This window comes from Cicer arietinum, chromosome 3 (genome assembly GCF_000331145.2).
Source record: "Cicer arietinum cultivar CDC Frontier isolate Library 1 chromosome 3, Cicar.CDCFrontier_v2.0, whole genome shotgun sequence".
Lineage (NCBI taxonomy): Eukaryota > Viridiplantae > Streptophyta > Magnoliopsida > Fabales > Fabaceae > Cicer > Cicer arietinum.
In genome coordinates this window covers 467594-479016 of record NC_021162.2, presented here as the reverse complement: position 1 = coordinate 479016, position 11423 = coordinate 467594, and the positions used below count along the sequence as shown (strand labels likewise).

General features: G+C 30.1%; 1 protein-coding gene across 1 annotated transcript; it reads right to left on the bottom strand.

Annotated features, from left to right (window-relative positions):
• Nucleotides 1-9906: 9906 nt before the first annotated feature.
• Nucleotides 9907-10956, bottom strand: LOC101512600 (protein SMALL AUXIN UP-REGULATED RNA 54-like). Its single transcript, XM_004491625.4, has one exon. The coding sequence runs from the start codon at nucleotides 10581-10583 to the stop codon at nucleotides 10065-10067; it is 519 nt and encodes a 172-aa protein (XP_004491682.1). The 5' UTR covers nucleotides 10584-10956; the 3' UTR covers nucleotides 9907-10064.
• Between the last annotated feature and the right edge of the window lie 467 nt (nucleotides 10957-11423).

Here is an 11423-nt window from a genome sequence, read left to right as displayed (position 1 = left end):
TGTTTTTCTAAATGGTTATATAAGTGAAGAAGTCTATGTTAAACAACCCCTAGGTTTTGAAAGTTCTGAATTTACAAATCATGTTTTTAAACTTAGTAAATCTTTGTATGGTCTGAAACAAGCTCCTAGAGCATGGTATGATAGACTCAATAACTTTTTGCTTAAAAATAACTTTGAAAAAGGACAAGTAGATAATACACTGTTTAGAAAATCAATAGGAGATGACATTCTTATTATTCAAATTTATGTTGATGACATTAGTTTTGATCTACTAATGGCACTCTTTGCATTAGTACTCCTTGCCAAGAATTTTCTAAATTAATGCAGCTTGAATTTCAAATGACTATGATGGGAAAACTTAAGTTCTTCCTAGGGATACAAATTCAGCAAAGTCAAAAAGGTGTATACAACCATCAAACTAAATATACAAAAGAGTCTCTTAGGAAGTTTAAGATAAGTGATCGCAAACCTATGGCTACACCAATGCACCCTACTTGTTCTGTTGAAAAAGATGATTCAGGCGAAAAAGTTGACCAAAAAGCCTATAGAATAATGATAGGATCCCTACTTTATCTTGTCGCTATTGGAACCAAGTTGGTTTTACATTTAGAGTTTGATGTTAACAAAAGTATTTTATCAAAATAATATATTTGAGTTCAAAGAGTATGAAAGAAGATTCATGTTTTTGAAGAAAATCTAAAATACGATTTGATTCAAATTTATAATTGAAGAAAATCTAAAATAAAGATTTAATTCAAATTTATAATTGAAGAAAATCTAAAATAAGATTTGATTCAAATTTGTAATTGATGAAAATCTTTGACCAAGTTGAAAAGAAGATATGGTCAAGATTTGAAGAAGACTTGAAGAATATTTGATCAACATTTGATGAAGATTTGAAGAATATTTTATTTGAAGAATTTACAAAGTCAATCTACACAAAATAATAATAGAATCAATCTGAAGAATTTACAAACTCAATTTACACAAAATAGGAACATAATCAATCTAAAGAATTTACAAACTCAATATGAACAAGATACAATTTAGAATTAAACAAGGACTAAATTGAAGCCCAAATTTATACTATAAATAGACACTCAAGGCTGAAGGAGAAAAACATCGAAAAGTAGAAAAAAAGTAACTTAAGCTCAAAGTTCTCAATTCTTCTTAGAATTTAAAGAGAGAAACACTTATTCAAATTAGAAATATTTTCTGAGTGTTATTTTCTTAGAGTGTGAGAGTTATTATTATTATAAGCATTGTTAGAAGCAACTACTCAAGTTCCAATCATTTGTATTCAACACGATAGTGGTTTACTTCCTTATTCAATCTTGGGCTGTCAGGTTGTTAGGAGAAGACTTGGCTTGCAGGATCAAGGTGGTTAGTTCCTCAAAAGTCTGGGGTTGTCAAGCTATTTAGGAAGACTGACTTAGAGGGCCAGGTGCTTTGTAATTTAAGGTATTTGAATTAGTGGATTAAAGCCTTCTGAATGAGGGGACTAGATGTAGCCAAGTTAGTGGTGAACCAGGAAAAATCTACGTGTCAAATTATTTATGCATTCATTGCTTTCCATCTCTGAATTTGATTGCTTCTACTTCAAGTAAGTCACCAAAACAAAACTAGTTTATTTATTTATTTATAAATTATCAAAAAGTTTTCAACTTTGGCAAACACAATTCAACCCTTATTCTCGTGTTTGCACCTTCAGCCGCTTCCAAGCATGACTTCATGTTAAGTGTATGTGCAAGATTTCAAGCTGACCATAGGGAATCACATTTAACTGTTGTTAAGAGAATCCTTATAAACCTAAAATGCACTACCAACCTTATCTTGTTCTACAAGAAATCTCTTAAGTACAAACTAAGTGGTTATGGCGATTCATATTATGTTGGAGATAAACTTGAGAGAAAGAGCACTAGCGGCAACTGCACCTTTTTAGGTGACATCTTAATATCTTGGTCAAGTAAGAGATAAAACACCATTGCAATGTCAACAATAGAGGCTGAGTACATTTCAGCAACTGGATGCAGTTCTCAACTACTTTGGATGAAGCATCAACTTTAAGACTACTAAATCCTAAAATGCAACATTCCCATCTATTGTGATGACACTTATGTTATTTGTCTAACCAAAAACCCTAACTTACATTATATAGCTAAACACATAGAGATCAAACACCAATTCATTAGGGACTTTGTTCAATAAGAGATACTAAACATTCAGTTTGTAGACACTGAACACCAATTGGCTGATATATTCACCAACCCACAATATGAAGATAGGTTTGACTACATAAAGAAAACATAAAACTTACCTTCATACCTGACTGATGTTGTGATAATTTTAAATTAGTTTAGATTTACATTAGTTTTTATATTTTTTTGTAATATTTTATATTCATGTTACTCAAAAAACAAAAAAAGAACGAAAAAAAAAGTCTCACTTTCAAGTCTTTTTGTCTGTTGACAAAAGGGGGGAGAAAGACATTTGATAAAGTGGGGGTGAAAATGATACTTAGACTTAGGGGGAGTCAAAGAAATAAAAAGAAAACTTGTTATAAAAAAAATACAAGTTTTGTCATCATAAAAAAAAAAAGGGAAATTGTTGGAACCAAGTTGATTTTATACTTAGAGTTTTTATAATAAAAAAAGTATTTTATGAGAACAACTTATTTGACTTCAAAGAGTGTGAAAGAATATATGGTTAAGATTTGTAGAAGATTTGAAGAATATTTGAAGTAGATTTGATCAAGATTTATCTACAACAAAATATGAACAGAATCAATTTGAACAAGTTACAAACGAAATCTGAACATAATTAATCTGAAAAATTTGAAATCTTAATCTATACAAAATAAGAACAAAATCAATTCGAAGTATTGACAAACACAATCTAAACAAAATACAATTCATGATTAAACAAGGACTAAATTGAAGCCGAAATTTTAACTATAAATAGATACTCAAGGTTGAAAAAGAAAATCATCGAAAGGCATAAAAGAGTAATCTTAGAGTTCAAAGAGAGTAACACATGTTCGAATGAGAAATATTCTTTAAATGTTCTTTTCTTAGAGTGTAATAGTTATTATTATTGTCATCTTTGTTAGAAGAAAACACTTCAAGTTTCAATCTTCTGTATCCAACTCGATAATAGTTTAGTTCCTTCTTCAATCTATGGTTGTCAAGTTATTAGGAAAAGACTTGGCTTGTAGCATCAAGGAGGTTAGTTCCTCAAAGGTTTGGGGTTGTCAGGCTGTTAGGAAAGACTGTCTTGGAGGGTCAGGTGCTTTGTAATTCAAAGAATTTGAATTAGTGGATTAAAGCCTTATGAATGAGAGGACTGGATATAGCCAAGCTACTTGTAAATTAGGATAAATCTACGTGTCAAATTATTTATGTTTTCATTGCTTGTTGCATCTGAATATGATTACTTCTACTCCAAGTAAGTCATCAAAATCGAACTAGTTTTATTTATTTATTTTTAAATTACAAAAAAATTATCAACTTTGGCAAACACAATTGAACCCCCTTCTCATGTTTGCACCTTCACATTGGATATTAAACATATGTGGGTTTGCTTCCATTACTATATAAAGAGTGTCAAACTCTTGTGAAAAACAAACCAAAGTTGGATGTAATTACTAACTTTATCTCTTCTTCCTCTTCTACTTGATGCATTTTGAGCCATTTCTCCTATTTCTCTATGTCCCTTTGGTTTTTAAGTGGTCATAATACCACAAGCGGTTTGTATTGTAGTCCCTTCATTTTTTAGTGGTTCTAATACCACCGTCCTTTTAGAGCGATTTTTGTGTCGTAGTCCTTTTGATTTATAAGTGGTCAAACAACCATATTACGGGTGGTTTTAACCACCATATAGGGTGTAATACTATAAAGGTTTTCTACGGTGCAGTATAGTTATGATGCAATTTGTCTCGGCTATTTTATCCTAGGGACTTTGTGGTTGATAGTTTGTCTTGCATAATTTGGACAGTGCTGTAAAACATCTTAAAGAGAGCGACCTAGTCTGCGACTCAACCTAGTAATATCTTCGGTGGAGTGAAATTTATTTTGAAACAGTTTTTCGAAACTCAAAAACAACAATTTTAATACGCTTCTTCCTGTCGTGTCAACTGAAGAAATTACTGGATCAGGTTTCGCTGCTTCTGATTTCAATAAATTTTTTCGATTTGAGGGGTGTCACTTCAAACAATGGCAACAAAAGATGTTATTTTTCTTAACTATGAAAAATGCTGCCAACGTTCTAAAAGATGACATTGCAGTTGTCACAGAAACAAATGAACAAACAGAAAATGATAAGAAAATTGCATAATGATATGTGTGTTTACTATAGTTCCAGCAATAGCACGAGATATGTTTGGAATGCCCATGCTTGAAAGGATTTCGAAAATTCTCTCGAGCATAAAACAAAATAATTTTCTCTAGAGAGCTTGATAATCCACCTCTAGAGATAAGAAAACAAATTGTTTATAGTTTTCTTTTGAATAAGGCAGGGTTTACTTACTCTATAGGGCATATTTTTACATCATTTCTAAATATAATATTTTTGTTGGCAAATGGTACACCATTGATGACATGTTTAAATTGAATGTTGAAATCAACAAAATGTATTTGTTTACATGTTGTGTGATTTTAATATTTGGCATGCTAGACTCTGTCATATGAACAAACGTGTGATTTCAAACTTAAGTAACTTAGGTTTAATTCTAAGGTTATCTTTAAATCATTTTAAAAATTTTGATTTATGTAGTCAAACTAAAATAACAAAGAGTTCACATAAATCAGTAGTTAGAGAATCTGAGTCTTTAGATTTAATCCACTATGGTATATGTGAACTTGAAAACACTTTAACAAGAAATTAAAAATGTTATTTTATCACTTTTTATTGACGATTGTTATGAATATACTTTTGTATATCTAATGAAAAATAAAAGTCAAATGCTCGACATGTTTAAAATCTTTGTAACTGAAATTAAAAATCAATTTAGTAGAGAGATTAAGAGGTTTCGTAATGATAGAGGAACTGAGTATGATTCTAGTTAGTTTAATGAATTTTATAAATTGCATGGAATTATAAATGAAACATCTGTACCAAATTCTCCTGAAATGAATGGTAAAACTGAAAGAAAGAATATAACTCTAATTGAACTAATTGCTATTATGCTTAACACTAGTGTTGTATCTCATTGATAGGGGAAAATTTTATTGACTGGTTGCTATGTTTTGAATAGAGTTCCTAAATCTAAAAACAAAATATCTCCTTAACAGATTTTGAAGAAAAGACAATTGAACTTGTCTTATTTATGAACTTTGGGATGTCTGGTTTATGTTAGAATCCTCGATCCCAATCGAGTTAACCTCGTTAGTAGAACCTATGAATGTATATTCATGAGGTATGTAGTAAAAATAAAAGTGTATATGTTTTATGACCTAAATACAAAAGTAATCATAGAGTCAAATGATGTTGACTTCTATGAAAATAAATTCTTTTTCAAATCGAGAAATAGTGGGCACAACGAACCAAGTCAAGTTCTTGTGATGAGGAGCACTGAAAACAACAAACTAAACGAAACATAACCTCAAAGAAGTAAGAGAGATATAATTGCAATAGATTACAAACTCGATTATACGGCCTATACATTAGAAGATGATCTTGCAAATCTTTAAGAAGCTTTGCATCTTTGGATACAGATTTATGGCAATAAGCTATAAACGATAAAGTGGATTCTCTAGAATCTAACAAAACCTGACATTTAGTAGACTTGTCACCTAGTTACAAATTGATAGGTTGTAAATGGATATTCGAAAATAAATTAAAACCCGATGGAGCTGTTGATGAATACAAGGCTCACCTTGTAGTCAAAGGTTTTGGACAAACAAAATATAAATTTCTTTGATATTTTTTCACTGGTCACTAGAATTACATCCATTAGGGTATTCATTTCATTAATTGTTATTCATAACTTTGTGATACACCAAATGGATGTCAAAACAACTTTTTTAATGGTAACTTAGAGGAAGAAATCTATATGGAACAACCTAAAGATTTTGTGATTCATGGATAAGAAAACAAGGTCTGTAAGTTAGATAAATCTATGTATGGTCTTAAACAAGCTCCTACGCAATGACATGAAAAAATTGATAACTTGATTATATCGAATGAGTTTAAAATGAATGAAAGTGACAAATGTATTTATTACAAATCTAAAAATGAAATTTTCACTACTCATATTTGGTTCGAATATTCATGTTGTAAATATTTTGAAATCATTTTTGTGTAACAACTTTGATATGAAAGACCTCGGAGAAGCGAGTGTAATCCTTGGTATCAAGATTACTAGGTTAGAATAGCGAATTCCTTTGGATCAGTCTCACTATGTTGAAAAAATCCTAAAGAAAATACAAGTATTTTGACAGTAAACCTGCTTGCACACAATATGATAAAAGTGTGAAACTTTTCAAAAACACTAAATTTGTTAGACAAACTGAATATGTGAGCATCATTGGCAACCTTAGGTATATCACTGATTGTACTAGACCGAACTTTGCCTACATCGTGCGGCTATTGTGCATGTTTATCAATAGACCTAGTATGGAGCATTGACACGTTATCGAGAGTGTCATGAGATGCCTTAAAAAGACCATGAGTCTCGCATTACATCATCAAAGATTTCTTGGTGTCCTTGAAGGATAGAGTAATGTTGATTGGAACACTTTATCATATGACTCTAAAGCAACAATGGCTATATTTTTAGTATAGTTGGTAGTGTTGTATCTTGGAAATAGAAGAAACATATGATATTGGCTCGATCCACTATGGAGTCTTAAACGATATCACTGGCTACTGCTAGTGAAGAAGCGAGGTGGTTGATATCCTTGCTAGTTGAGATCCCTTTATGGAAAAAACGTATGCCAGTTGTGTTGATTCACTGTGATAGTACCGCAACTATTGCAAAGATTGGAAATTGTTATTACTACGATAAGATAAGAAAAATACGTCGTAAAATCAATTATATTATAGAGTTACTTTTTAAAGGAGTTGTTATAGTGGATCATGTACGCACTAATGAAAATTTAGCAGATCCTTAGATGAAAGTATTAGCAAAAAAGAAAGTGCTAAATACACCTAAAAGGATTGGACTATTGGGTATAGAGTCACTCATGATGGTAACCCGACCTAAAAGACTGAAGATCCCAAGAATTAGGTAAAATGGGTAATAACAAGTCGTGAAGTGATATGAGATGGACATGCTATTATAAATCAGAGAAACATGATTCCTTAAGCAATGATAGAATGAATATTATAAACTCTTCATGAGATATTTACTATGTGTGGAGTGGAGTAGTTTTGAGGTAGAATTCCTACACTATATTAAGATAGATGTGCAAGATCATTAATGCACGAGCTTTTGAGAATACACTATATGAAAAGGTTTTGTGCGGGTTTGATGTCAGACATAGAGTTCAAGACTACAAGTCACTCTTGTTGAATCAAAATCTTACTTACTATGCAAAGGTTCGAGTCGGAGGACACCTCTTCTTATGCACAATCTTATAGAGCGTTTAACGCTAATTCATAAATATTTTATTTAATGCAAGTGAGGGATTGTTGGAAGATAGAAAGTATGTTAATATGTGAATTTAAAAATTGTTGAAGTCCCACATTGGAAAACTCTCATATATTGAGTAGTTTTCACCTCTATAAATACTAAAGTCCCACATTGGATATTAACATATATGAGTTTTCTTCCATCACTATATAAAGAGTGTCAAACTCTTCTGAAAAACACACCAAAGTTGGATGCAATTCCCAACTTTCTCTATTCTCCTTCTTCTGCTCGATGCACTTTGGAGCCATTTCTCCTCTTTCTTTCTGTACATTCGGTTTTTGAATGGTCATAATACCATGGTCCTTTTTAGAGTGGTTTATGTCTTAATCTCTTCGTTTCTTTAGTGCTTCTAATACCATTGTCCTTTTAGAGTGGTTTTTGTGTCATAGTCTTTTGATTTATGAGTGGTCAAAGTACCATATTACTATTGACTTTAATCGTCATATATATTGAGAGTGGTTTTAACTGTCATATTGATCATGTAATTATAGAATGGTTTTCTACGACGCAGTAGAACTCTGATACAATTTATTTGAACTAATTTATTATGAGGATTTCGTGGTTGATAGTCTTTCTTACATAATTTGGGCAATGTGCGAAACTTCATAAAGAAAGCGATTTAATCTGTGACTCAATCTAGTAATATCTTCGGTGGTTGAAATTTATTTTAAGATAGTTTCTCAATTACTTCATTCATCTTTGAGCTTTAGTTATTTTAGACTTGAACACACGTAGTAAGAAATAATAAATTTTGATTGATTTGTTTTTTTTTACTCTTTATTTATTAAATAAAAATAAAATTTACTTAATGCATGTTTTTGAGTTTTTTTGGAAATCAATGAAAGCTACTTAAGCTCTACATAGTTTCTTGTCAGATGAAGTAATAAGCGCATAAATAAAGCCATTATTATTGATTTAGTAAATACTAAACCGTCCATGACATCACAACAGCCCAACCAACCTAAAATAATTACAAGTAATATATATGGTTTTGTTCATTAATTAAGATTATCATATGCATACATAGATATCTGTTTGTTTTACTCGGATGTAGTAATGTCAACTTAAAATTATCATCAAGGTTTTATATTACAATTGTGATTGTTGGTATTAATGTTGAAAATTACAATAAATTCGGCCGCACTTGCTGTCATAATGCGGTTTAGCAATTTAAAATCATGAGTATTGTGTTAGTGGTGGATAATGAAAATATATTATATTAGTTAACATGATATATAGCCGTCATTAGAAGCAATTGACCAATGCACCATATACAAATAGGAAAAGAGGGCCACAATTTGAATAGGGCAGGCAAACCATTATTACATTTTTGACTAATTTTTTTTCTTTCTCTCTTTAATTTATTTTTCGATTTTATTTTAGTTTTTTTTAAGTATTTTTCATTTTGTTTTGACCTTTAATTTTACTTTTATTAGTTAAGTTGATTTTTTTATTAATTTCTGTCAAAAAAAAATATTAAGTTTTGTCGTCTTCTTCCTTTGACTCATCTTCAAGTTTATAAAACTACAAATTTATGATGTCATTCAATTTTTTTAAAAAAATCATCAAATCTATAAACTTCAAACTTATAAACTTTAAACTTATAACATTTCAAATCCATAACTTACAAATTCAAATTTATAATCTTTTAAACTGAGAAAATTGAAAATTTTCCACACACATCTTTTTTTTTAGCATACATAATACTAGAGTCGTCTTGAATATTTTGAGACCTTGTGGAGTTGGATTGGATGTACATAATCATCAGATACCCTACATTGTACCATAGTGAATAATTAAAAATCTCCCAACTCATTGTTCTTATTGATTCAACAAATTTGACATTTCATAAAACTATTTGTGAATATGAGATAACATATCTTGATTATTATCATGCTTGTGTAACTTAACAATTTAAAGTTTTGTTGACTCAAATTGATGGTAATAATTCAAATTCTCAAGATTGTTTTTTCTTCACAATGCTTGAAGAATGCATTTTTAGATTTTTTTTTATTTTTTTTAAGTTTAAAGATTATGAATTTAAATTTGTAAGTTATAGTTTTAAAAAATTATGGATTTAAATGTCAACTTTTTTTGACTTTTTAAATTAGAAAGAATTCATAAAGTTATGGATTTATATTTTTAAAGACGAGTGAGATAAATTATTTGACACGACTTAATGTATTTTTTTTTAAGTTCACATTAAAAATTAATTTAACTAATAAAAATATGATTAAAGTATTAAAATAGAACACAAAAATAGTTAAGAGACTACATTGAAACCAAAACATAAGATAAAGACTAAAAGAGTAATTTATCTTACATATTTATTTTAGAAAAACAAAAAAGATTAAAAAATAAAATAAAATAAAAGTTTTCAATTGATCTCTATACTTAATTTTACATTAATGGGAAACTAAATAATCCATAATGATCAGGAGTTGTTTAAGGCAAGGATTCTTGAAGGGGAAAGAAGATGATAAGAAGAACGAGAACGGTAATTTCCACGAAAAGCACAACCTTGACGAGAATTCATGACTTCACTGTCCATTTCCATCAAAACCTTGTAAAACACATCAACATTACAAGGTAGAGCCAAAGGTCCTTGGCTACTATAACCGTATTCTGTTTCAGCTTCTTCAAGTAAAATCTTGAACAGAGGGTGGTTACAATATTCTGTTTTTATAACAAACTTTTGCATCTGTGGTCCCACATACACACAGAAATATCCTTGTGGGACCACAACACTTCCTAATTTCTTTTCACCCTTTTCGTCCCCTCGACGAATAGGCCATGATTTACTTCTTCTTGTTGCTGTTGGATTTATTGTTGATGATGAATATTTACTCTTATACCCTCCTCTTCCTATGGACTTGCATCTCTCCCATGTTTTTGTGATCATCATGCCTAATTTCTTGTTCACTTTTCCCTTCATATGGCTCTTGCTATCCATATTTTTTATTTGAAGGAAATGGAAAAGATTGATATGTTATGTGTGGAATTTGTTATAGAAAAAGATGGAAAGAGGGATGTGTGTCAACCTCTATCATAAACCAAATTAAACATCACTTGGCTCCTTGGCCTCATTGTGTTGCTCATTTCTATGCTAATTCACTTACGCAACAACACTATAATTATTATGAACAAACTCATGAAGAGTTCAAGATGAAAAAGGTTCAAAAGAGTAAGAATATGATAGGAATCACCTAGGTTAATTCAATTCAAGGAAAAAAGAAGAAGAAGAAGAAGAAGCTAACATAAATGGAGTTTTTTTGTGCTATCTTAACTTGCCTCTTGGACAAATCACCTCCTATTAGACCCGGTTTTAAATAAAGAACTTAATTAATTATTATTTATTTATTTATGTATGGAAACCATAGGCTATTATATGATAGATTATAAGTTATACATTATTTCTTATTTAGTGGATTGATTAATTTATTTCAATTAGTCAACGCTGTATTTTATTTTCTTCAATAATAATGATACTTATTGTTATTATTATTTTTGTCTTCCTTCGCTCACAAATGAAAATTCGACACGCTGCATTTACTTTGACCACGCGTGTATATATGAATAATGGTATTATTTTTCCAGGAAAAAATTCAAGCAATGAAATTAATCAAAGTTGAAATGAAATCAATGGTATTATTTGTCGTTTATTGAATTTATATTCGATCAAATTTGATATATCAATCTGAAATCAAACGAACACCGTAATAAGACGGAAAACCGAAACAACACTGAAACATCAAATCAACGTTATACTAAGATGATAAAATAAAATAAAATA

What these genes read in the sequence shown, in the direction of transcription:
- LOC101512600 (XM_004491625.4), bottom strand. Translation starts at nt 10,583, where the DNA reads ATGGATAGCAAGAGCCATATGAAGGGAAAAGTGAACAAGAAATTAGGC.